The sequence below is a fragment of the Mchenga conophoros genome, linkage group LG11 (assembly GCF_057382185.1).
Source record: "Mchenga conophoros isolate Kocher_MC1m ecotype Shallow Benthic linkage group LG11, M_conophoros_male_GT1.1, whole genome shotgun sequence".
Classification (NCBI taxonomy): domain Eukaryota; kingdom Metazoa; phylum Chordata; class Actinopteri; order Cichliformes; family Cichlidae; genus Mchenga; species Mchenga conophoros.
This window is the reverse complement of record NC_140536.1, coordinates 18,868,553-18,894,970: the sequence shown is the minus strand read 5'-3', so window position 1 is coordinate 18,894,970 and position 26,418 is coordinate 18,868,553. Positions and strand designations below refer to the sequence as shown.

Here is a 26,418-nt window from a genome sequence, read left to right as displayed (position 1 = left end):
AGAATGATGCACATCGCGAAACTTCTCTGAGTATGCAATGTTGTTGATATTGTATGATGTTAGACTAGAAATTACCTTTGTATGATTTAGTGTGATTGATCAAAAGGTTGGAAATGTAATGGAAAATTTGTTATTCTCATTCAAATTGCTTAAATGCTTGTGTTCATGCTCAGGTGTGGCATTGTAATGTAAACTTCCACTGAACAGTCTAGAACTACATGAACTTATTTCAGCCTCAATAGTTGAAGACAACAACTCCCTTTGCAGGTGCTGATAACGCCAAGGGGGCGAGTAGAGTATCAGCGCTACGATTAAGACATGGGAGAATCTGACAGATTAGACCTGCTTATTCCATTAAATTAATGGTTATATTTGTGTAAGACAGTTTCAAACTTTCAGCACTGAGCAAAAGTAAAGAATACATATAGAATTAATAAATATAAATTAAATTATAATTTAGTGCAAATCTAATGTAAAGTTAAGTACGAACAGTAAGAACAGGTATTGCAGGTATTTTTTTTTTGTATATTAACTTCTACAGAAAAACAAAATTGTTTTAAAATTGCTTGCAGGAGGGAAAAAATCAACAAAGCTGTTCCAAAAAATATCTATATTTCTTAGACGTTCAGTGGCCAGAATTGGCCAGGTAAAGACTTGATCAAGCCCACTGGAAATATTAAGGAGGACATAAACTTTGAAGTTTTTACTGTATTTTCACAAGCTTTACAACATAACTCATAAAGCCCTCTCCCATTCCTACTAATACACCAAAGTAATTACATAATAAATAAATAATAAATATGAGAAAAATTTCTATTTTTTCACTGTCTACTATAGAAAAACCCAACATTTCTTAGCATTGAGCTATTACAACTTTTTCTGTAATTTTAAACACTTTACAAACGTGACAGATTTGTTTTTGATTTATAGGCGCATTTCTTTTGTCATGTAGAAAAACTGAGATATACTGCTGAAATTGCTCTTTTTTAATATTACAATTTTTGCAGGGATTAAATGCAGTATGTTTAACTTCTTTATACTTAAAGCAAGAAGAGTTTCTTTGGTTCGGCCTAATTCAGATCAAAGTGGGCTGTATGTTGCCCACAATGTAAAATCAGTTTAGTGTCCCTGCTTTATATGGTTGTAAAAATGTTTAGGTCATGTTACTATTTGGTCACCAAGATCAAAGTGATCTTCCAAGAATGGTGACTCTATTTTTGAAATGGTAAGATGTGATTTTGCAACTTGTTGATCTTTTATCCTGAACATAACCTGCTCTAAAGCAGCTTATTGGCACAATTTCTAGGATTTAACATTTCTTGGTGATGACGATGCCCACATCTATCCTTAATCCCTCCCCATGACCCTGGATTAGATAAGCACAAGAAGATGGATGGATATATTGTTTACACACAGTAAAATATGATGTTCCCTTTCTCCTTTACTAAAAATGGCGCAAGAAATAAAATAAATAAAAACAAACCACAAACACAATGTCTGTCTATACAGAGAAAATTGATACCTAACACATGCATGTCTCTAAGCTGTCATAGAGGCTTTAAGTGATAAACAGTGGTACATGTATGTGTCAGGATCATGATGTTCAGATGGATTAAAAGCTTAAAACCTTTCTTAATATTTAATATTTAAAATTCCTAAAAACAAAGAGCGGTTAAGTGGGAATTCTCCTTTTGTTGTCATTGTCCAAAACGCTTCAGAGCCACCAGCACAAAGTTTCTTGGAGAGAAGTTTGGGTTGAAGAGAGGAACAAGCTGACTGTTCACACCTGTAGAGAGACAGTAGAGGTTTGAGATAAATGGCTACACCACGCAATCATAATATTTAAGTCATGTGACAGCATCAACTGTCCAACCATTCTCTTGGAGGTAGATCATCCTATCCAGCAGCACCATTGTCTCCACCACAGGGGCCAGCAGCAGGGACAAGCTGAAGTACACCACCACCCTGCCCTGTTCCTTCAACATGGCCTCCACTCGCCCCAGGTCCAGGGGCAACTCAGGAGGCAGTCCGACCCGAGCCAGACCCAAACGAGCATATCTGGGAGGGATAACAAATGTAGACAAAACAGGACAGGATACTTAAGTCAGAAACTAAAATGATTCTTACAGAACGCAAATTATACATGCAGAAATGACACCAAATCTCTGCCTGTCTTTGTCCAGTACTCCTCCAGGGGCAGAGCAACCAAACACATGTGCCTCTTAAGAGGTTTTTATCTATATCACATATTATGATATCATCCAGTTGCCTAGCAACTACTGAGCAAACAGGGCTAAATTACCAATTCATGGCCTGTATAACACCTTCATGTCACTTTAATTTCACAATAACATATAATTCACATCCACAAAAGTTGAACTATGCAAGATATATATGTCGCCATCATGTTCTCTGGCAACCATCTAGTAGCAGGCTAAAATTTTCTAGCCTTCACGGCTTTACTTTTCTTTTTCTTAACTTTTATAATGTCTTCCTATGTTTTTATTTTTCTTGATTATCTTAATTGTACAGCACCTTGGTCAACAGTTGTTTTAAATGTGCAGTATAAATAAATTTTACTTTGCCTTTACAAACCAATATGAGCACAATGTATTACTTACATTTCATGACTATAACATCTTATTTATATCCACAAAAGTGGATTTACACTTCATATAGTAAAACATTATAATCATGTTGCCTAGCAACCACCTAGCATTGGGCAAAAATGACCACATTTTAGCATTTACGCACTGAAAGGCCAAACAATGCTATAACATGGGCATGCACTGTTATTATGAATTTAGTGACCCTCCTCCTGTTGTACCAATTATTGCTGCATTTTCAGACAACTGACAAACCATATCAGCTGAAATGAAAGACCTGTGTAAATACCTGATGGATGCAATTTTTACTCACTCTATAAAAGGTAATAGGTGGGATTTCTTGATGGTCTGGATTCCTGCCCTGCGCAGATCTGGCCTTGTGTCTCTGATGAAGGTCTCAAGCATCGCTCTGTAACAGTGCGACCTGAGCAACTCGCTTTCTTCCCTGAGTCGCCGCACATAGTCCTCAACAGCATGACACGCCCCCTCTCGGGCCTTATAGGACAACTGATGTCCCGACAGCCCTGACACCCAGGAGCTCATCGGGTAGCCAAACTCTGACTGAACTGACTCTTGATCCAGTGTTGGTGGAGCAGGCGGTATGACCAGTCCTGGAGGGGTGGGGTTTTCTTTGGTTGTGATTTTCATGTAACAGCATGCCACTGAGGTGATGCCGCGCACATGCGGGCATTTGACAAAATGGCGGAGGAGGGTCGCACTGAGGTCACCGCAGGCATGGAGACCAGTCAGGACAAAGTTTGGATAGCCTTGAAGGCTGTCTTCCTCAGAGTATACCCCCTCGTGACTGTCAGAGTGGATGCATGAGCAGCATTTTTCATCAATGAATTCCACTCCGGACATCTTTTTTGACTTTTGTTGTTTTGACAGTTCAGACTCTTGAGAGTTAGAATCAGAACGAGCATAAGAAGTCTGAACTACATGGAGGCCTCCTTGTTGCACAGAGCCTCGCAGTTTCTTTTTGCTGGGTCCAGATGGAGTTGGGGGACCTTCACTGACATGATCTGCAGCTTTTAGCTGTCCGATGAAAGCCTCCCACGATGCCTTCGGGTTTACCCAACCGGCGATGTGGCGAGGAAAATTTTGTGCTGGAATGTGAGAGGAGCAGTTCTAGGAAGCAAAAGATGTTCATTAATATTTCTGTTGATATGCACTATAGTAGGAGGTAAAATGTCTATACAATGGATTCATTAAATATAATCATAATTAAAACTGTCACTGATTGGTAAATCACTAAATCATCACTATGTTATTCCCCTAGGCTTTAAAGAGCGTTTACGCAAATCTGAGGTCAACATTTCAAACTTAAAGCTTGATCATTAACTGTGTTTTTATCCAGTCTTACTTTTCAGTGAAAAAGCATCCAGAAACCACTACTGTTTGAGACTAGCTAGTGAAGAGGGTATCTAACAGGTAAAGAAGCTCATATTTTTCCAAGAGTTGATAGAGAGGAAACTACAACTTTAAAGAGTGAATAACTGTGCTTACATTTATCAGGTAGAAATAAACAAATTCCAGGTGAATGGCAATGTTGCCCTGCGTCTGCTAAAGGTGGAAAAGCCCACCGTTTGCTAAGAGGGTCAACAAATTATCCAGAAGGGTGATATGCCAGTGTTTACACTTTGTATTTGCTGCCCCCAAGTGGCAAAAATGGAAGTGTCAGGCTTAATCTTGCCTTTGAACAGACATCACGGAGGATGCCGACTTTAACTCACAGTGCTTTGTCAACTCAACACAGTTCAGTTCTTATTTATAGGTTTGGACTTTTTGGACCCAGAATGCTCTTCTTGACAACAAGCTTTTTATAAAGAGGAAAAACATGGAAAAACTATGTTTGAAAATAGTAAATAATAATTAATAAGGAAGAGTCAATGGTAGAGCATTACACAAAATACTTAAGTATTCTATTAACCTTACAGGACATTTAGAGTTCTCTGAGATCCAAACTTTATTTAGAAACTTATAGGTGTGCAATAATATTAGAAAATCACTAACCTTTTTCTGCTTCTCCTTCTCCAAGGCCCACACCAACTGTCCATCAAACTTGGATGCCATAGTAACCAGGGTTGGATCAGCTTCAATAGCAGTCACAGAAAGTCCAAGTCCAAAGGACAGGAAACGAGTCAGGTGACCCTGGTTAGGCAAAAATGGAACTCAGGGTTTACTGTGGCAAGATTTACTGCTTTATTTTTGATTTCAACTCTTAAAAATTTGCATGAAAATTGATTTTATAGACTTTTACTACAGAAGCATGAAATCTAATTCCATTCCCATTAACATTAAAGTGCTACCTTAAAAAATGTATTGATGTGCTTATGGGTTAAAATCATGCGACTATGAGTGATACCTGCCCAGAGCCCACATCGACCACTCTGTTGCAATCAGTCTGCTCACAAAGTTGCTTAACCAGCTGCAAATATAAAAATATATATTAAAAACATTCTAAGCAGAAAAGCCAAGACGTGCTAAAGCAGCCACCTGTAAGCATACATACTGTGCCGAGCTTGCGAATCTCATGCTGTTTCTTGGGTTTAACATGCTTCCTGAAAATGTGACCCAGGAGGGAGCTCTGACTGTGATTTTCCAGGAACTCCTTTGGCTTCACTGACCCACCTACTCTGCATCCCTCACTCCTGCTCTCCCTAGGAAATGCCAGGGCATGGGCTGTGGCACGGAAAGCCAAGAGAGTCAGAGGCCACACTGAAGGATATCTGTAATGAGAAAGTTTTTAGGCAATTAATTACCTAATAAGGGGATGTTTTTATTGATATGATATTATATGAAGAGCACAGGATGTCTAATTTATGCTTACTTTGCCTAAATAAACAAATGAATGTATGAATTAATTCAATTTTGTAAAACAAGGCAACCAAACCTTCTGGGCTTTGCTAAAATCAACTTTGCTTTTGATTCTTTAGTTTTTTTGAGTTTGATTTGGATATTTGCAACCTTGCTTTAAGGATATATAAAGGGCCTAATAACAATCCAGTAGTACCTCCTGTCTTCATGAGTGGCATCCAGCAATAGGTCTGCAATCTGTGGATATGACAGGTCCTGCAACACAGGCTGCCAGCTGCTGGGTAATGTGTGCCACAGATCTTCTGTGAAAAATTCCTGTAGAAGGGATAACAAACTGATAAGAATCCAGCTGTTGCACTGTGTAAATAAGGCTTGATTACAATTCATATACCATACTTTACAGTCATGTGAAAAACTAAGTAAACCCTTACTACGTCCACAGAAATTAGGAGGGTACACAACAGCCACTCAGTGCTAATTAAATGCACTTGATTAACTGATCATCAGCAAGCATGACCACCCTTAATAAAGCAGAGGTTTTGGCAATTTGCTCGTCTGGAGCATTTAGGTGTAATCTACATTCTTTCGAGGAGTGGACGTTCCAGCAAATTCACTTTGAGGTCGGTGCTTAGAGAAACTCCCAAGAAAACCCAAGAGCTACATCTTAGAGTGAGACTACGGGTCTCAGTTAAGATGTTAAATGTTAAAGCTCATGTCAGTATGACAAGAAAAAGACTGAACAAGTATTAACTTGTTTGAAAACAAGTAATTTTTTCACTTGTTTTGAAAATTAACAACTTAATTTTGCAGAATTTGATCTCTACAAAACTGGATCTCTACAAAATTCCTCAATGTCCTTTGGACATATGAATGAAACCAAAGTGGAGATAGCTGGCCCTAATGAACAGCACCACATTAGATTATCAGCACAACACACATCATACCAACTACTAAGCACCGTGCTGGAGGGAAGATGATTTGGACTTGTTTTGCTGTCACAGGATCTGGGCAGTCATTAATCGACTATGAACTCTGTATACCAAAGTATTCTACAGCCAACTATCAGATCATCTGTCTGACGGCTGAAGCCTGGGTTAAACTAGGTTATGCAAGGGACTGATGATCTCAAGCCCTCAGCAAATCTACAATAGAATGGCAGAAAAAGAAAAGGATCAATGTGTTCCAATGGTCCAGTCAAAGTCCAGACCTCAACCTGAATGAAATGCTGTGATAGAGCCTTAAGAGAGTTTTGCATAAAGAAATTCTTGCAAACCCCAGTTTCACTGATCTACTTGTCTCGCAAAGGTAAACAATCACTCGTCACTAGCTGGCACTATTGGCTTTGACATATACAAAACAAGTAAATAAATGTGCACAATAACATTTAGTTTTAGAGACCTGGTTATTTACTTATTCCAAACGCAACAAAAAACAAAACCACTGGGCAAGCTGCATACTTCAGAAATATCTATCGATACGCACAATTATGTAGGAGTCGGAGAGGTGGCTGTACTGAGACAGAAAGGTGGCCAGTTGCTTGGCTAGTTCCCTCTGCTGCTCCGCTGTGAAACGTGTTGTAAACATCTCGACATCCTGAAGGTAATGCTAACAAGTTAGCTCGTTAACGTCGTTTTATTTTATTTTTCTAGTTAAGACCGAGTGTGTCTGAAATACCAAAACTATTACAACCATCTCTATAAAATACAATTTTAACGTTAAAAGTATTTCCTTTAAATGTCTGAACTGATAATTGCTTTTAGCCACTAGCTTGTTTCCGTCGCTACCTACAACTTTCACGTTTTTCAATAGAATCGTGATGCATTTAGGTACTCGCCGTAATTTTAGACACAAGTGCACAATTTTTTTTTAAAATTAGAATCTTAATTTTAAACTTTAGAAAACAGTCTTCTACTTGGTTCCTTATATGCATCTGATATGGGGTTTTATTAATAACTTATAATAAATCACTCCCTACTGTGAGCAAATAGTACATTATTTAGGAATTAGTGGAAAGGATACTACAAAAGACGTTTAAAGAGTTTTAGTTTAGTATATTACTCAAAGTTATTGTGCATGTCAGTTTTAAAATATTTTATGATTTCAAAGAAATATAATAGAGAGGCTTTGAGATACCAGAGATAAAAGTATTCAAACCAATCTGGAATTTTCAAGATGAACAAAGGGTATCCAAAGGCAACATGCCCCGGATGTAGATCATCTGTTCTGGGCAGGAGGATTCGTTCGGTTCACGTGTAGCAGGTCTGGTTTTATGTTTCTAAAAGTTAATTTTAGACATTTCCTTTGAGGGCATATATCGCTATCGACCGACCAAATGTTCACAAGCAGAAAGAGAAACTGTCCATTGAGAGAGACTGTCAATAAACAGTGTTTGGTGTTCAACGTTAGCGTTAGCGGGCTAACCTTAGCAGTTATTAGCTAATGTTAGTATTAGAAGATATAGCAGTATTAGCAGTAGTGGCATCCACCAAGTGCAGCTGATGAGGTTTCCTGATGCCTGCTCAGTCATCCAGGTAAGGAAATCAGGTTTCCTTACCTTCAGGTTTCCCCAACTTTATAAACAATACGGTTTGTAAAGTTTGAATCTGCGACACGATGGGACAGTTACTGTGCCTGCTCATTTACCAGTTGCTTATAAATCCCGTATAAAGTTAGCTTTAAGATTTTATATTTCCAGAATCCCTCAGGTTGCCATGTTAAGTTGGGAAAAGTGTTGACCCTTCCATCCACGACCACAAACTATCAGGTCGCAAAAAGTAAACAATTAAAACAGAAAACATCTATTGTGAAAGGATGGAACAGTACCAATGTTTACATTGTCAATCTGGCAACTTCAATGTTTTCTAGTTTCCCGGACAAGTCCAGATTGATGTTACGTCCCCAAATTGGTTAGATAATTAGATATATGGATACTTTATTCAATTTTACGTGCAAAATTATTGTGTTATAACAACAGGATAAAGAATAAAAATAGTACAGTCTACAGTTATAAGCAACATAGTTGAAGCCAAAATGCTACATGCTCATAGTGATGACTTTACAACTTGAGTGAAAAAAAGTGCACAAATTTTTATATATACTACAGGGATTAAAAACAGAGCATTTTAAGAAATGAAATGAGTTAAAAAGTAAAGATAAGACTTAGATTGTGCAAGAAATTAGTGAAAATTATATTAGTGAATGATATATACACTCCAAATCTAACAAACGACTGTATAACAGTAAAATACTGAGATATATCTGTAAAATGTTGTGCCTGAGAAGTGTGTTCACCTCACAGAAAGAAGAGTTATTGGACAGTTCCACAGAGAACAGTAACAATGATTTCCTGAAGTGTTCTTTGCCTAGAAAAGTATCTGAAAATTTGCAGGCATTTTCAGGCACTCGGTCTGATTGGTTATAATTCTGCAAATCCAGGCACAGTTTGATAATATTGTGTTTGCCTTGCAGGATGAGACTTCTAAACTGGACTAAACCCAACAAGGACCTGTTGAAGGATTACAAATAAGCAGATCTATGAGATTGTTTTGTGGGAACGTGTGTGTTTTGAAATTATTTAATTTGATGTAAACATGTCAGACATTTGGATTAATTTATCTCATGATGAAACTGCACCGAACAAAGCTCTAGCAGGCAAGGTAAACAGGAAAAAAGAGTGGCTGCGTAGAAAGAGGCACAACCGTGGAGCAAAGGGGTACAGGGAAGGTAAACAAAAGAACAACCAGTATAGGCAAGACTTCAGACAGAGCCAAACACCACTTCAGAATGGTGCGTCCATTAAATGCCCACCAGCTTCCACTTCCACACAAAGCAAAAGTTTATCGTATCTGGCCAGTGCACACAGTAGTTCCATGCCTCCATGTGGTGAAAAACCAAAGGAGCCCCTGAAATCATCAGCCAGCAGCCCTGGTTCCTCAGTATCAAGCACCTGTAAGCCCATCACCATGTCATCAGGGAACCCTTCTAAGTATGTCGCTATTGACTGTGAGATGGTTGGCACGGGACCAAAGAGCCTCAGTGAGCTTGCACGCTGCAGTATAGTTTCCTATGAAGGAGATGTGATTTACGATAAGTTTATCAAGCCCTCTGCACGAGTCACAGACTATCGCACTCGATGGAGCGGCATCCGACGCCGTGACCTCGTCAATGCCATGCCATTCACCAAGGCCAGGATGGAGGTGAGAAAAGTGTACTTTTTTTTAAACGATTTAGCATGTTCTTTTACATTGTAAAATGCTTGTCATCAGAGGAGTTAAGAGAGAGAGATTTGGGCAAAAATATTGAATTTAAATGTAAAGGAGAACTCAACAACTGCAAAGATGCTGGAAGATATGTAAGTACCAGTGTTATTATAGCTAATATATAATTTATATAGTTATAGTTAATATAGTTATTAATTTGACAGCTAACCAGCACTAAAATATATTGTCAGATAAAACACATTTTAATCCGGATGAACGCACAACATGTGTGAGGTACCATACAAGTTGCAGCTAGTGTAAAGACACAGTAAATAACAGCAATTAAAGACAACTGCAGGAATAATTTATCATCCTAATCCATTTTTGTCCGTTTATCCTGTTCTGGGTTACAGTTGGTCTGGAGCCTGTTGTAGCTGTCTAGCTGCTATCACAGGGTTATCACAGGGTTTTAAAAGGGCTAACAACAAAGAGCCTGACAACCATTTACACACAAAATACAATCTCCAATTGACCTAACATGTATGCGTTTGGAGTATGGACCCACTAATGAAAATTAAAAATACAAAAATAAAATGAAATGATAATTAAGTTTCCTAACACTTATGGTAGTTAAATGTATTTGTTGTTAGTTTTATAAAAAGCTGTTGTTAAAAAGGGAGCACACTTATGGTCAGGTAAGGTATCCTTGAAACGAACTTCACAGTTTCATGCAGACCGGTGCTAATATTAATTAATTTGTTTAGGTAAACCAACTGTTAATTTATATATGTTTTACTGTTTAAATTTATTTACTGGTTCCTTTTAATGGTCTTAATTTGAAAAAAGAATCACAACTGGGTTAAGATGTCCAAATTAACTTTAATTTAGACATTATTTCATTCCATTGTAGGATTTGATTTTTGCAGCGTCCATTACTCTGTATAAACCATATGAGTTTAGTAAATAAGATGGTTTTTTTTATCCGTTGGTACTACAGATACTGTCGCTGATTAAGGGTAAGGTGGTGGTTGGCCATGCCATCCACAATGACTTCAAGGTGATTGGTTACTGTCATCCCCCCGAGCTGACCAGGGACACTTCTCGAATTCCTCTCCTGAACCAGATGGCCGGCATTGAAGGGAATAAGTGCACTTCACTGAAGACGCTCACGAAGGCCATTTTCAACCGTGACATTCAGGTAAGACAGAGTTCTCTGTTTGGTTGAATACAAAATGGAAGATATGTACAGTTAGTGGAGCTAGTTTATTAGAAATTATAATAATTGACATTAATTACACACCAGGACACCAGTAATTTTTTTTATGTGAATCACTAACAGCAGTGTTTTTCTCACAGAATTATATCGAATTCAACACAAATATTTACCATAGAAGATTTTTGGTTTTGAATTATTTTCTTCTTTTTTTTTTTACCCTGGAATCCTCTTTCATGTAGTGGGCTGTTGTCAATGACAAATTTAAACTGAAACCTGGGTAGAAAACCAGTTTTTCAACTAAAAGGTTAATATCATGTAATGTCATCATGATTATATAAATGTGACCAACATAATGCTTAACATGTCCTCTCTTGTGTCCTCAGACTGGGAACAAAGGCCACTCCTCTGTGGAGGATGCTAGAGCCACTATGGAGCTTTACAAAGTGGTGGAACATGAGTGGGAGACGCAACTTGCTGCTAACTCAACGGCCATGTTGGGGTAAAACACTTGATATGGCGGGCATGCAGTTTGGACAGCGGAATTTAGCTGTCCCATTGTTGTGTGAATAACCAAACCAGGAGAACTGCAATTGCTCATTCAACAAACCGGATAACCTTCTACCAGCTGCCTGAATTTAAATAAAACTGTACTGTTGTCAGTGGAGGGGAAGAATGTGAATATCTGTTGGAGCTGAAACTTCTTCTACATCAATTTAAGCTTGATTTGTACTACTTGATGAAATCTATGCCTTACCATTACATCTGTATCGTCCCAGAAGTGTATCTAGATTGGTCCATTTGATAGTAAAATATGTGAGTCACACAATGATATTGTTTCATTGAAACAATGTGTTGTATCTGGCTTTCTCAAAAAAGCTAACACAGTTGCCAGTTTTCAGCCAGTGTTTTTTTTTTAAACCATGAAAGTCTGTATACAGACAGATATATTATCGACCTAAAGAAGCCTACATTGAAATATATGGTAGCACTGCAGCAGAAATATTGGTAGAAGTATAACTACCAAGGCTTTTAAATTAAGTTTAATCAGATGTAAGAAGTAATTCTGTACATGCTTGTAAATAATTGCACAAGTAAATTCCAGGAGGAGTCTGCTCACTGCTGGGACTTTCTAGAAGGACGTTGGTGTTGGTATAGAGGCAGGTGTTTTTGAAGACACTTCTCTTTTCTGTTTCAGTAAAGATGAGTGTTTTATATGTATTTGCTGCAAGTCCAACAAGATGAGCTCAGTGTCATCCTTAATGGAAGAGTAATGAAGACGCATTTGTCCAAACTCCAAAAGTAAACATGCAAAAGCTGCAATGGCCATTATGGTCCTGCAGAGATTCAGTGCAGGACTATAAATCAAGCTTTAATTGCAGTAGTTACATTTTGTGTCAGGGTTTTACACTGTGTTCAAATGGTGCTCATGCCACTTGGGGGCAGTCATGTCTTTGCTGGAACATTATTATGTGATGTAAACAGTTTCTAGCTTTTCACATGTTTTTTGTTTTTTTGTTGTTTTTTTACTAAATCAGCACTGGGCTGTAGTAGGACCGCATTTTATCAAGAGTCATGTAAACACTGCAAATAAATGGTCTTATATTCTTACCATGTGAACGCCAGTGAAAAAGAAAGTGAGCCCTGACTAAAAGAGCGTTAGTCAAACATCTAATTTTATTCAGGACCATAGAACAAAGACTTAACCCCTGAGTCATCTGTGTAGACTTTATTAATATGTTTTAAGGACCGAATTGTTAATATCACAGACATCTATAAAGCGTGCATTGTTAAATTTATTGGAGTTAGTTATCATTAAAAAACACAAAAATCAAGAATTGATCAACTTCATTCCCATTCCCCAAAATACTTCTGTTTAGACTTCAGGGTCCACACTGCTAGCCACTGGTTTGATCTTCCATTTCTCCTGTTACAGGAGTGGTCTGAGTGCCCAGTTAATCATCTTCCCTCTTTCAACTTCTTTTCCACCAAGTTCAAGAAACATAAGTGGTGACTTTCTGAATTTGTGCAATTTTCTATGCAATGTCTGTTGGAATATGTTATTCACTCTACTGTCATCCTGATTTTAAAATCTATAAATCATTACAGCAGTAATTTTGTGGCGTTACTGTAATTGGGTGTAAAGAAACCAACAAAACTGAGATAACGTTCAAATACTTATGTGCACAAAACACTGTTTAACTTTTCAGTTTGAAACACTCCTCGCTGTTTTTTCCACATTCGTTTTTTAATGTGGAAAAAAAACAAGCAACAGTGCCATCTGTGGCCATTTGAGGTAGTGAAAGATGTCTTTGTACTTCATAAGTTGCAGCACATAAAGAGCCCCAAATATGACCATGAAGCTAGTGAGTCTGTGAATGCAGATTTCCTGTCCCAGTGAATTCATGACCTATTTAAATTAAAGGTTAAAATTGCTTCCCAAAAAAGGTGCCTGGAAGTGTCTGTTGATGTCTGCACCTATGGTAGTCTCTGATACACGACTGAGGAATAGGAAGTACATCAGTTTGAAAAACGGATGCCTCACAGGTCCTCTGTTGGCAGCTTCATTACCCTCTACAAAGCATTAGTCTCAAAATCAACAGTGAGCAGTCGACTCCGGGAAACTGGCCTTGTAGACAGAGTTGCAAAGAAAAAAAAAAAGACCTGTCTGGCCCTAGCCAATAGAGGGAATGGTTAAGATGGGCAAAAATGTGCAAACACTGGGCAAGGCAAATTCAAGAAGAAAATAAGATTTCGGGTTAACGGGTTTATTTATAAGACTAGATGCCATTTGTCAGGAAATACCTTTACATTTCCAGTTCCTTTTGGTGGGGAAATATAAAGGCAAAGTGAGAGATTTGTGCATGATCAAAGGCATCATGATAAGGAAAGTTTGACTATTTTTCAGTGTGGATACTAGTTGATTGGAGCAGGTTTGTTTTCCAATAGGACAATGACAAAGCTCCAAAGGATGCAAAAAGTATGTAAAGAAGCTGTGGGCTGGTACTCTGTATTGGAGTCAAGTCACTGGATTTCAACCCCATTAAGCACTTTTGGCAACCAGCCCACCATATAGTGCATACATGTTCTGTCAATAGTGTCTACAGTATGTCTGTGAAGGTTCTCAGTCCAGGTCATCGTAGTCTAAGGAGCTTGAAAAGAAAAGCGTCTGGACTTCTAGTGTCTACGGCATAGTCATATATATGCATAACATTGTTTTCCACATATCCTGGCTTTTAATTTGAAAAAAACAAACAAACAAAAAACTCATAAAATGAAAAGCAGAGCACAGCAATTCTAACTTATGTTGTTCCAGATTCCTTCAATAAATTGCATGCTGAATGTCAAAGGTCTACAAGAGTATAATCGCTGCCAGTTGATGATGCTTTTACCAAAACAAAGATTGAAGGACAAAATTTAAAATAATTATTCTTTTTTGTATGTTCCAGTGCATTCTGGTACATCCTGCAGATGCATAGAATTGATGTCTATATCTAAAACAGCAATCATTATGGCTCCAATGGCCTGATAGCTGAGTTCTGAGATTACTTATTGTTAGTGTTGCTTTTCGTCTCAGAATTCACCCCTTTTTAAAAGTCTTTTGACAGAACAGACCTTGGTCAAATGTCAGATCTGACAAATGGCACAAAGCGTATGAATTCCCTGTTTTATTGAAGGCTAGCCTTTCCACAGAGCACATCAGCAGCTGCATCAACATATTTCTACTCTTCCAACTTTACACCACTTTGCTGGTGTAAGCATACGATTCTTCCACAGTCTCATACTGTTCCACTTTATGTCCCCTTTGGCAGCTGTTTGTCCTTAAAGGTGAACGTATCAGCATTTTTCCCCCACTGTGAATTCAGCTGTAGTGAATTAATTATACAGAATGCCATCCTTCCTGAGAAAGCAACACCAGACACATCTGCTATAGCAGAGAAGCTCATTAAAATAGTAAAAACATACCAAACGTCACAGGCAATACTGCACACAAACACCAACAGTGATTCACCAGCACTTTCTAGGTCTTTGTTAGAAAATCTCTACATACACCAAAACACCATGCTGTCACACCCTGAGAGCTGCACAGATTTATTGGATTCAGCACACATCCACTTTGTTTTATACTGGTATTAATTGGGGTAATTTCTTAGCAACAGTGGGTCAGATCTGTTTAATGTGATTGTGGTAGCACAAGGGGACTCACAAGGAGCAGGAAGCCTTGAAGAATCATGTCCTAACTTGAAATTTTAATGTTATGTGTTTTTTTAACAGGTTTTTAATCAAATTTATCTCGATAATTTTGCAGGGATGTAACACTTCATCCATGGCAGACGAGTTAACACCAAGCTATTCACGTCCTTCTTTGCTCTTCTTTTCATAATCTGTTAACAGCTGTTTTGGCTTCTCAGCTGGCAAACTGAGCTCGTAACTTTGTATCTGGAAAATTCTGGCAAAACAAGGTAGGTATAGTAGACAACTATTGCTGACCTAACTGCCAAATTTAATGCTATTCAATTCATGTGCAATGCTGGGAAATTTACATTTGAAATAACAAATGTAAGACTGTTAAAAAGGCAACTGGTAACACAACTATTTAAATCATGAAAGTAATATAACATAACATTTCTCTCCTCTATTTTCAACAAATATATTAAACTGATACATAGATATCAGAAGGCCAGAACCAACCAAGAAACAATACTCCAAATATAATGAGTGTATATTAACACAACATGTTTTAGATACAGAGGCTAAGACACTTGCTACAACAAAAAAGCACATAAGTAACATTACAGAGTAGGATAACAGTGTTTAACCAGCAGAAGTCGTGAGAGGAAATCAATCAATGTCCCAAAAAGCAGGTGCCCCCCACAGACCACTGTAATTAAGTACACCAGTCAGCCAGAACATTAAAATAATTGACAAGTGGAATGACTATCGTTCATCTCATCTTGTTCTACTGGGAAACTTTTGGCCTTGGCTTTCATGTGGATTTAACTTTGACACTATCATCCATCTACTGTAAATATAGTTGCAGACCACGTACAGCCCCTTTGTTGCTGTGAAGCAACATGTGGTTTAATCCATTCTCTAGATTATCCCATGCTGTTTATCCCCTCTTAATCTCTTTGCATCTGGCCAATAATGTGAATACTTTGATTTTATTCCCTGTTATTAGATTCAAAAGTGAAAGCCAGAGCTTTAAATTAAAGAGGCTTTGGATTTTCTTCTATAGCTGTATTAAGTCTAATATTTTTGAAATCTTTTTTATATTGACCATTTCAAATGAGAAACAACTTTTGGCTCACTGATTCTTTTGGTCAACATTTCCCTTTGTTAAATGTGATTGCACATTATTGATTTAAATTATTCTTGAATTTTGAAATTAAAGAAGATTAAGTGACTACCTGCTGGATTAATTAGACCTTGGAATACATGCAAGACCACGGTGTGTGTCATTATGCCATACAATATGGATTTTATGGAATTTATTGCCCCGCGGTCAAGTTATTGGGAGCTAGACTCTGCAGATTACCCTTTTCAGACATATCACACAGCAAATATATTAGTCATGGCCCAGCCTCAGCTCTATGTGCATAATCAGTTTTTATTGCTCACGTCCAAGCCATCAGGAATTTGTCTGTTTTGCAGATTTCTACAGTAGTTAACCTACAGTACATACAGTGGGTTGGTAGAAGGGTCAGGATATGTGGAAGCTTAAGTTCTTATAGTGTCATGCATGTGGGTTATGAAAACTATGCGGGAGGAAATAGAAATCTCTGGAATAAGCAACTTTCTAGATTTATTACAAATCTGTTTAAAATACACTATAAAATAGGGTAGAGGCATATTGAATCCCCTATAATTCGTTCACTCATTCACTTTATCTCACATTAATGGTTTTTACTGTGTCCAGTGACACTCAAGTGCCCAGCAGTGAATACAAAGTTGTTCTTGCTGCTCCCCTGTAACATTTAAAGATCTCATAGAATAATTAAATGTATAAGCTTTGCTAATAAATATGCAACATGAACTAGGACACTCTAGGGTCAAAGAGCTAACCTGTGAGTGGAAAAACTGGTTTATACAGTATGACCCTTGGATTGTTTTCTTATTTAACAGTTTATTATTGTTTATTGCAGATATTTAGCATCCACTTTTTGTGTAATATTTTATTTGATTGTATTTGATGGTTTGGGCCCCGAGAAGACTAGCAACCACTGTTGTGGAAGCTAATGGGGTTCCTTATAAATAAACTAATAAACAAACATGTTTATTTTTAGTAATTACAAATTCCATGAACATTGCTTAATTTTTGGATGGTGATCTCATGACCTCAAGCACTTATAACATGCTAAAACTACTAGCTTACCTCAATATTTGGTCGCTAAAGTTACATTTACAATCATATTCCAGCTTTGTGGCGCTTTAGTCTCTTACAGCATTCGTTTTGATACACATATTACTATATGGCTCAACATCACTACTCTTGAGCTCTTTGCCAAAACAAAAGCTCAGAGAAAAATATTTATTAAACACCAAATTAGCTAGTGAGCACATAGACGGACTTTGCAATTTGTAATTGACATTCAAATTGCCACTGATGAATTAGTCACATCAATTTGTGTCCAAAGTGAAGAAACAAACAACAGGAAGTCAGATAACCACAATATCATTATGCAAGAATACTGACTAATTATATTTTAAGATGTTATCTTGTAATTATGTGACACACAGTTTGTGAAATGAGATGCAGATCTCCCAAGATTCTAGCATAAATCATCAGAAAATGTGTCACTTTTTTCCTTCTTTGGAGATCCAGACATGATTGTGAGTGGTAATGTTTTGAGACTACAGCTGAATGCTAATTTTATTGAGTCTGCTGGAAATCTGGGTTAGACTGCAGGCATTAGCCCTTAATAAGGGCATTATATATTAGAGCATTTTGTCAGATTCTTGTGGAATTGTTCCTCCCCCTAGTGGCCATAAATGTCAATTATTGACTCTTTAACCGTCGACGCTATGGGAGAAGAAGAACATTTAATGTCATGCTGCAGTGGGGTGAAAAGAGGTAAGAGATGAATAATTGCATGGTGTATCACGTGAAGTCCCGCATAAGTAAGGTATGATTCCGCTCACCCGATTGAGCCCTAACTATAAACTTTATCAAAAGGAAAGTTTTAAGTCTTAAAAGTTGAGACCACACTTTATATGTCAGGAGAACTATTTTAAACTTAGCATATATTCTGGAATTAGCAGGGAGCCAATGACGAGAAGCCAGTATTTAAGAAATATGACCTCTCTTTCTTGCACCTGGTCACACTCTCCCTGCAGCGTTTTGGATTAATTGGAGGCTTTTTAGGAAACTTTTAGGGGGGGAAAGATAACACTGAATGACAATAGTCTTATAGATGTAATGAATGCATGAACTAGTTTACCAGCATCAAATTATGGGCTATGGGGACGATCCGCTTATGATACTGATGATAAGTATCCTCATTTGTTCATTCTTTAGCAGAAGGAGGAGGAGGAGGGAGTTCTTGGGCTTTTAAAAGTGCTCACATCCCAGTTTCTCCTCTCTCCACCTCCTCTCATTTTGGTGGCGGGGAAGGACGGGAGTGAAAATCTCTACTTCTCATCTGCAGTCGCTTCAGCAGTGAGAGACTCCTGGAGGAATTTCGGTCGGGAAATAGATACAAACACCTGCACCTGTGCCGAGGCTTCTTCGAGAAGAGACGCCGATTAACTTCTGCAAAACCAAGCCGAGAAGTCTAAACATGAAGTAAGTCCTTTATATCTGTTTTGCGAATTTCATTAGTGTAAAACGCGCTTTTAGGTTTTCGACTTCTTTTTGTGCCGTGTTTGATATTTGTTTAAGCCTCTGACCTTGCTACGCATGCATTTTATTTCGAAACACCGTTTGCATTTCTATGGAACGAATTTTTGGGATCGTTACACTTGAAATGCCGAACAATGAGTGATACAGCTTGGTAATACAAAGTAGTGCGCTAACAGCATCACTTAACAACCTCAGCATCACAACGTTACCCCAGAGATGTTTAGTGATAGCATGTGCAGAGCTAGATGTAATAATCGGATGTTGTAAAGAAAAAAGTAGTGATAGCACAATTTAAAAATAGACTAGAAATAGAAGGAAAAGAATCAGCACATTGTGCATCAGGCATCAAAGGTGAAATGCCCATCTTGCAGAATTACTTGTTTTCAGGGTTTTGTGTCTTATATATTTAGCCAAATTTGTTATCCTTATGTTGCACCTGGTAGATATAAATATATGTAACCTGTAAGTAAGTAAGTAAATAAATCAATTATGGCACAAAAAAAAAGAAGAAAAAAGTATAAGCCAGTGGAAATAACTGTGCCATTAACATGCAATCAATACCTTAATAGAAATAAAGTTTTAAAAATTTATTTATTTATTGATGTATTTCCTTTTTTGTTATTTTCTCTTTGGAGAAACAGTTTCAAAGTTAATTAGTTCAGGTTTGAGATGTGTTTTCTCCTCATTTAGCTGTAAAAACGTCACATATATTCAACACAATGTACAAGTGTATGCATCAATTTTCAGTGCTGCATCAGAAATTACAAATACAAAAATACAAAATTCAGCATTTATGTAAAGTGCTGAATCTTGGGTTTACATTCACACTCAATGAGAAAAGTTTGAATTGTTACCTGCACTCAGAAAAATTATGGTTCTTAAATGGTTCTTCAGATGTCTTCATGGTTCTTTAAAGAACCATCATACGTCAAAGAACCTTTTTATTTTGTGGATGGTTCTTCAGCTATTACAAATGGTTCTTTAAAGAACAAAAGGTTCTTCATCCTTAGCAATCTAAGTTTGATGGTGTAAATGGCATAAATATTTATTCACTATAATGAGGCTGTGAATTATACTGTGTGTTTTCTTTGTGTGCATGTGTGTGCGAAGGGGGAGGGCGGGATACCTGGCAATTACCCTTTAAGAGAAGATGGTAGGAAGCTGAATATTCAAATAAAAGTTAGAAATATTTGCAAACAGTAGACACAATACACACATTCAAATACTGTACTTTAGTTTTAAATTTTAATAAAGCATTACTATTTTCTACTCCAAGGCATTGCTTTTGAGATTATTATATATTTTTGAAAATATAGCATAATGATAATACTAGTTATTGTAAACTTTACAAACCACCCAGCAGTATGTAAAGTCAAATTATAAAATACAAGTAAATAACAATTGCAGAACAGAATGTCAGTGTAATGAACACACACTTCGTTTTGACAAAGCGCACTGCTTAGGTAAATGATCTGAGTAGTTGTTCATCACTGAGCAATTTGTTAATATGTGTTTCGAGCCAAATAAATGACAGGGAGCGAGAGAGTGACGTCAGAACACGTCATACTATAACCTCCCGGGAGCGGACGGAGGGGTCCGTCGTTGGGATGCGCATGCGCAGACAGAGTGTGCGAGCGGCGGGCCTTGACCTTTCGGGAAAAAAAACCTCACGGACGGTGACAGTGAGGCGGATAACAGTCTTCAGTACCTGCTGGACTTTGAAGCTGTGGATTCTGGGACTGTTGGAAAAGGTAAAACATTTTCATTAAAACCTTATTACTGTTTTGTTTTTGTTACTCGTCATTGTAGCTTGCTGTTAATGTTGTGCTAACAGTAGCGATTAGCTAGATACGTTAGCCGTTGAGGTCAGCGCAATTTAGTATCCAACTGTTTTCCTAACAAAACCACTGTTATAATTAAGTGAAGCTGCTCCCAGCTAATTTGAACCTTTGGCTTCTAAAATATGTGGTTCAATTGCATGCTGCGTACATAACCTAATGTCAGCTAGACCGAAATTAAAATTTAATATATTGTTAAAGTCACTAAAATGGCGCCTGAAGCCTGTTGTGGCGTGAGCTCTGTGTCTGCTCTAGAAACTCTGAAATTCTGTAGATCTGAGCCGTACATTAAATACTCACATGAACCTGTACTTTGAATTCTGTATGAGCTGTATAAAATGCAGCTATGCATAAGAGTTTTGAATGAATAATTCGATTAGATAACTCTTTATTGTCTAATCAAATTATATAGAAATGAATAGAAATGTGACATGAGAAGGTGTCTTTGACTGTTCCTGCATAACTTAGTTTCGGACTAGTTGACAAGTTATGCTCCGGTCATTTGATGTTTCCAAGATAGATGTTCTTTTGTAATATAGTTAATTTTTTTTAATATTTCATTTATCCACCATCATGCATACAAGCTAAGAAGAGGTCGTTATACTAACAAGAGGTATCAACGCTGGGCCAAAGTTCAGCACATGGTTAAAGTTTGTAATCCAGCCAGGGTGTAAATATCACTCAGCAGCCAGAGCTGAAGCAGGTAGCATCAACAGATAAATCCACTCTACCCGGCTTAAATCACAAGAGCACCTCTGACCAAAAAGCTGTAGATTTTTCTTGTTTGCACAAATTAATCCAGATTCACATTAATTGTGTTCACAGCTCCAACAAAATGAGGAAGAGGAGGGGGAGAAACACAATTAGGTTGAATTACAATTGGATGGAAGGCGAGGACAAGGAGAAGGAAGCTTAGGATGAGGAGGAAGAGAAGCAGCAGGAGCATCTTTAGGGCTCCCTATGATGAGGTTTGTTTCATTAATATGGTCCTCTCACAAAGAAAGATGACTTGTTTTAGTTCACCTACTTCCTGTATTAAATAGTGATGTGCAAAATGTTGTGAAAAACCATGGAGCAGGTATGTATAGTGCATCTGCAGGTAAATGAACATCAAATCTCTAAGACAGACTGAAATCTGTATATTTATCACCCTTATGATAAAACCCACGTCAGCCATTGGTTTATGGACTTTGTATTTTGAAGCCTCAACATTTGCTTTATTGCTGTTGCTATGTTGGGACCATATTAGGATGAGGGATCAGAATCTGGAGTCATGCACACTATTGTTTCATTTAGTGTGTATTCATAAGATTCGTACAGCAGATCCAAGTTGTGCCTTGAAAACAGGAAAGTCGTCTGCATAGAGGAGAACTGTAATAGCAGGCTTTTACAAAGTGAGGCTTTGTGCACTCGTTTTACTTCTGTCACCCTGTTTTGATGCAGATTTCACTTGAAATCAGGCAAGAACTGGACTTATTTTTTATAATGTGTTCTTGTGAATTAATTGTGTATCGCATATGTTTGATTTGACTTTCTGCAAGACAACAGTCGTCCACTGGCCAAAAAAGTTTTCCAAATACCTCCATGTGATCTAGCCTGGATTTAGAAAAGAATAGCACAAAAAATCTGCACCTCCTGCTTCAGATGAAATTTGTGTTTCTGTGTTCAGAGGCAGCGGTGAGAGGGGAGACCTCGGCTCATCCAGCTGGAGAGCCTGACCAGGACGAGTCGAACATTAACTCAGCTCTTCCAGGGCACCCTGCAGACTCGGCTGTTGGCAACAACGAGGGATGACGTGAACGCCAAACAGGAGTCCATCACAGGTCAACTGCAGGTATGCGAGTCAGACCTTCTGAGGAGGGTTTCACTTCTCTCTCTTCTTTATAATTGACTCTTTTCTCTCTCTTTCAGCTCCTTGTCTCAGAGTGGGAGGGGTTTGAAGCACAAAGGGAGGAACTTGTCGTTTGGTTGGCTGATATGGATGTCTGCCTGAGTGAGGTTGACCAGCTGACAGGAAACACCAGTGAAAAACTGAAACAACTGCAGGTGTGGGCTTGTTTTGATATGACATATATTTGATATGATACATACGTCAGAGACATTATCCTAAACTGAACTAACAAAGGACCATGAGTACAACATGAAATGTACATTACATAGCGTAAGGCTGAAGTTCATTGATCATTTTAATCATGAAATATTTTTACTGAACATGCAAACATCTGCTGATGAAAATGTGTTGATTTATTGGTCTGTTATGAAGCTATTGCTATTTCTAATGTGTTTTATCACTTTCTGATGTTTTATTAATTAAACAATACATGTATTATTTGTTGTGTTATCTGTAGCTATAGTATTTATATATATTTATTTATAGTATAGCAAATATATTTAATTATTACTGTTTAAAACACTAATATGTGACATGTATTAGTAGTGATGTTGTGCTGAGGGTTAAAATGCCTTTTTGTCTTTTGGTAACTACAAAATGACAATAAACCATTAATATATGTCTATGCTGTGCTAGTATTTATTTTGCCCTACTCAAATTCAATTTATGATGCATTTTATTTTGAAAGATTTAAAATGGTTTTTTTAAAGAACCACTCAAAAAAGGTTCTTTAAAATGGTTTTTTTAAAGAACCACTCAAAAAAGGTTCTTTAAAATGGTTCTTTTAAAGAACCATTTGAAGGACCTTTTTAAAAATGGTTCTTTAAAGAACCATTTTTAAAAAGGTTCTTTGAAAAACCATTAAAGGTGCCCCAAAGAACCATTTCTTGATGGTTCTTTGGGGCACCTTTAAAGGTTCTTCAATGAACCACTGAAAGAAATGGTTCTTCAAAGAACCATTGTTTGAAAGGTTCTTTGTGGCACCAAAAAAGGTTCTTCTATGGCATCAGTCTAAAGAACCACTTTTGGTTCCAGTTGGCACCTTTATTTTTCTGAGTGTGGTTGTTATCCTGCAGCTCTCCACTTTTGTTTACTTATACAGGCCTTAATTTGAATATTCATATAATAATTGAAAATACCTTTCTCTATAATATAAGTCAGCTTGCACTTGTTCAGACAGCATCACTGAATGTCTTTTCTTGTCAGTCTCATATATAGGAATTCAAATAGGGTATTATTATTACTGTTCCACATGGAAAAAACTTTGATTTAAACTTGGGCAGTTAGGTGAACGTTTGCAATCGGGAAAAGAAAAGCACCAGAACTCATGCAGATCTACTGTTTATTTTAGGGGCCAATTTACATATTAACAAACTACTAAGTTCATTTTCCAAAGTCAAACCTTTTCGATAACTAAAAAATAAAAAGAAACAGTCCTTCATTTGAATTCTGTGTAACCAACAATCCTTTATACAGAATCTATTTCTCATTCCAAATTCTGAACATCTAAAGTGTACAGTATCATAATCTGTGAACTTTACTTCTGTCTATTCATCTTCTATATGTGAAGCCTGATCCAGCGGTTTAAATTTAGAGGTTTCAGTAGATCAACAGAGTTCTGGAAAGACAATTTATAGCGCTGTTAAAATCCATTACATACTGATTCACATACTTACACGATCACAGACCATATTACGCACTGTTCTTAAAAACCTGTTGCAGAGAAATTAAGACCAACAATTTGATCTCTGAACATTGCAGAAACTCATCAACTTAAATTTGATATGCAGATTGCTCTGCACATATGGGAGTCACTAAGAAACTTATTCTTTTGACCTTTAAATGTAATGTTCACACATTGCCTCAAGGAAATGGCTGTTATACAAATGGAATTACTGCATCTGTACAAACCCAGCACATAATAGATTTTAGAGAATGTAACAACCCTTCCATGTTTATATAACCACTTTTATGTAAGGACCAAGGTTTGACTTGGCTAATCTGTTTGTATTGATCAGCTTTACTTTATTCTAGAATCGTAAAAGGCATTACATCTTGGTGCATATCTGATCACTTCCTTTCATTTTTTGAGTGGATATGGTAAATGTAATGTAAATGTTGCTGTTAATTTCTATTTAAGCATGTGGCGAGTGGAGTTTTCCAATAGGGTAAATTTTAACTCAATCAATTAGTTGTGGGCTCTCAGCAACAGATGATACAGCTGGCTCTCTGTGGGGGCCATAAGCAATCAGGTTATTGTGTTCACTGCCCTTTCCCATAACTTCAAAAGGTGTTGCTTCTCTAAAGCAGCAGCAAGTTTCTATCTCTTCCAAAAAGTATATAATGAAACCAGTGCTGTTGTTTTTTTCTCACTTTGTCTGAGGCATAAGCCCTTAAAACTCACAGCAGATCTGCCTAATCGGCTTGTGGCACACAGACTACAACACACTCACACACACAAACTCACACAAGTCTAACGGCTGCTGTAGCTAACACCCAGAGACTTGTAGCTTATGGCTTTTGTCACTGCTTTAAAAGTTTTGCCCTCCAGCGCACAGAGTCAGCGGCTAACAGCTAACAAGACATGACTGCTGCCTGAGGCTGCCTGGTGAGCTGTTCCAAATCATTCCTGTGAACTTAACATCTCTCTCAGCACTCAGTCATGCTGTATGGAGCCTCTTTCTTCTTTTCTGCCTCCCCTATTCTCTTTGAGGTTTTTCTTGCTTCCAGCCCTCCCTGGCTGCTCCTTGCTTCCTGTCAGATTGTGTCTATTCGGGGTGGGAGGTGGGGGTGTTCAGGTTGCCCCTGGAGATGGGCAGGCTGATCCATTCTAGGTGGTGTGATGTGGGACTGGTGGGATGGGGTAGTGAGGATCTGCCGAGGGGCGACAGGAGTTTACTGTGGGGGTCCTTTCTTAGAGAAAATGGAGGGGTACAGTGGAGGTCAGGTTTGACCAATGATGGGCTGGCAAGTAGTTTTTGAATCCATTCTTAAATCTGAATGACAGCAGCAAAAAGAGGCAGTTTTAGACTGTGTGGTGAAAGGCTTTCGGTGCTACTGAGTTCCTTTGCATTTATTATTTTCGAATCCTTTAATAAAAGTACTTATAAATTCTGTTTAAACTTCTTCTTTTTTCATAATTAATTTCTGATGTCGGTTAGCATAAATATATATATATGAAAATACTTTTTTAAAAAAAGTGACAGTAACTTTAAACTGTACACAAACTGTGAACAGGTTATCATAAGTTCAGCAGTAACTTACTGGAGGCTAGATAGCAGTAAGATACTGTAAAAAAAATGTTAACACGTTTTTAATATGTTTTTATTTTTAATACAATTCTTGCAAATGAAATTACAGTACAATGAAAAAAATTTAAAGCGACTTTATTGTAAATGCTATTACAATAGGATGTTTTTGCTGTAAAAATACAGTAGTAAAATATAGATTTTACAGTAGTAAAATAGACATTATATAGATACATGAAATAACAACCTCTAAGTTGATTTTGATTGTATTACAACTCAAGGTCCTAGTGTCTTTCAGAAGTGTAGCTTCTTCTACTGGTCACTAAAGCACACATACCACAGCTTTAATATGATTCAGTAAGAGAAAAAATTGTTTGATCTTCACTATTGTGTAAATTCTTCTTACAGCTTTGATGCTAACTAACAGAAGTAGATTTGCATGTTCCTTACTGTAAATAAAAGAGCTAAGGAAAGCTAAATCCATCCATCCCCTTTGTACTGCCAGTAAAGATCTGGGTCACCGGGGCAGCAGTCCAAGCACAGAAGCCCAGACCGCTCTCTCCTCAGCCAACTCCTCCAGTTCTTTTCGGGAAATACAAACTCTTTCTCCAAAGTGAAAACGATCTGTAAGGGTGAGACTAAGACACCTTTTGGAAGCTAATTTTTACCCCTCGTATTCATAATCTTATCAGGCTGGAGCACTGATGAACTTAAGAGCATCACATAATTTACAAATATCTGAGGCAGTATTCTAAGACCTAAC

General features: G+C 37.5%; 4 protein-coding genes across 12 annotated transcripts in view; 3 read left to right on the top strand and 1 right to left on the bottom strand.

Annotated features, from left to right (window-relative positions):
• Positions 1-688: 688 nt before the first annotated feature.
• Positions 689-7,231, bottom strand: mettl25b (methyltransferase like 25B). Its single transcript, XM_085291296.1, has 8 exons — positions 6,906-7,231; positions 5,620-5,738; positions 5,119-5,335; positions 4,972-5,034; positions 4,620-4,757; positions 2,920-3,734; positions 1,874-2,058; positions 689-1,786 (listed from the first exon to the last, which is right to left on the bottom strand). Exons 1-8 carry the CDS (start codon positions 7,005-7,007, stop codon positions 1,698-1,700), a joined length of 1,728 nt encoding a protein of 575 aa, XP_085147422.1. The 5' UTR covers positions 7,008-7,231; the 3' UTR covers positions 689-1,697.
• Positions 7,232-7,627: 396 nt separating this feature from the next.
• Positions 7,628-13,292, top strand: isg20l2 (interferon stimulated exonuclease gene 20-like 2). Of its 2 annotated transcripts, none has more exons than XM_085291298.1 (4): positions 7,628-7,682; positions 8,892-9,619; positions 10,620-10,820; positions 11,222-13,292. In XM_085291298.1, exons 2-4 carry the CDS (start codon positions 9,014-9,016, stop codon positions 11,339-11,341), a joined length of 927 nt encoding a protein of 308 aa, XP_085147424.1. In that variant the 5' UTR covers positions 7,628-7,682; positions 8,892-9,013; the 3' UTR covers positions 11,342-13,292. The 2 variants fall into 2 exon arrangements, with proteins under 2 accessions (XP_085147424.1, XP_085147423.1); XM_085291297.1 differs by having other exon boundaries at positions 7,634-7,954.
• A 5,137-nt stretch (positions 13,293-18,429) lies between these two features.
• The window catches only part of bcan (brevican), a 30,976-nt gene continuing 22,987 nt past the window's right edge, over positions 18,430-26,418 (top strand). For all 4 annotated transcript variants that reach the window (XM_085291293.1, XM_085291292.1, XM_085291291.1 and 1 more), the window contains exon 1: positions 18,430-18,621. In XM_085291293.1, coding sequence (XP_085147419.1) covers positions 18,617-18,621 — 5 coding nt within the window. In that variant the 5' untranslated portion in view covers positions 18,430-18,616. The remainder of the gene's footprint in view (positions 18,622-26,418) is intronic.
• LOC146563916 (uncharacterized) lies at positions 20,059-23,032 on the top strand. 5 transcript variants are annotated; one of them, XR_014894287.1, is made up of 4 exons: positions 20,059-20,429; positions 21,342-21,484; positions 22,239-22,350; positions 22,428-23,032. XR_014894287.1 is itself a non-coding variant. In XM_085290334.1 (4 exons), exons 2-4 carry the CDS (start codon positions 21,434-21,436, stop codon positions 22,593-22,595), a joined length of 300 nt encoding a protein of 99 aa, XP_085146460.1. In that variant the 5' UTR covers positions 20,064-20,429; positions 21,342-21,433; the 3' UTR covers positions 22,596-23,032. The 5 variants fall into 5 exon arrangements, 3 of the variants coding, with proteins under 3 accessions (XP_085146460.1, XP_085146457.1, XP_085146459.1); XR_014894286.1 differs by having other exon boundaries at positions 22,186-22,350; XM_085290334.1 differs by having other exon boundaries at positions 20,064-20,429; positions 22,270-22,350.

Coding starts and splice junctions, on each gene's coding strand:
- LOC146563916 (XM_085290331.1), top strand. CDS start 21,434: ATGAGGAGGAAGAGAAGCAGCAGGAGCATCTTTAGGGCTCCCTATGAT. Junction 21,485..22,260: donor TTAGGGCTCCCTATGATGAG/GTTTGTTTCATT, acceptor ACATTAACTCAG/CTCTTCCAGGGCACCCTGCA. Junction 22,351..22,427: donor CCATCACAGGTCAACTGCAG/GTATGCGAGTCA, acceptor TCTCTCTTTCAG/CTCCTTGTCTCAGAGTGGGA.
- isg20l2 (XM_085291298.1), top strand. CDS start 9,014: ATGTCAGACATTTGGATTAATTTATCTCATGATGAAACTGCACCGAAC. Junction 9,620..10,619: donor TCACCAAGGCCAGGATGGAG/GTGAGAAAAGTG, acceptor TTGGTACTACAG/ATACTGTCGCTGATTAAGGG. Junction 10,821..11,221: donor TTTTCAACCGTGACATTCAG/GTAAGACAGAGT, acceptor TTGTGTCCTCAG/ACTGGGAACAAAGGCCACTC.
- mettl25b (XM_085291296.1), bottom strand. CDS start 7,007: ATGTTTACAACACGTTTCACAGCGGAGCAGCAGAGGGAACTAGCCAAG. Junction 5,739..6,905: donor TCTCCGACTCCTACATAATT/GTGCGTATCGAT, acceptor TCCCTTCTACAG/GAATTTTTCACAGAAGATCT. Junction 5,035..5,118: donor AGATTCGCAAGCTCGGCACA/GTATGTATGCTT, acceptor TTATATTTGCAG/CTGGTTAAGCAACTTTGTGA.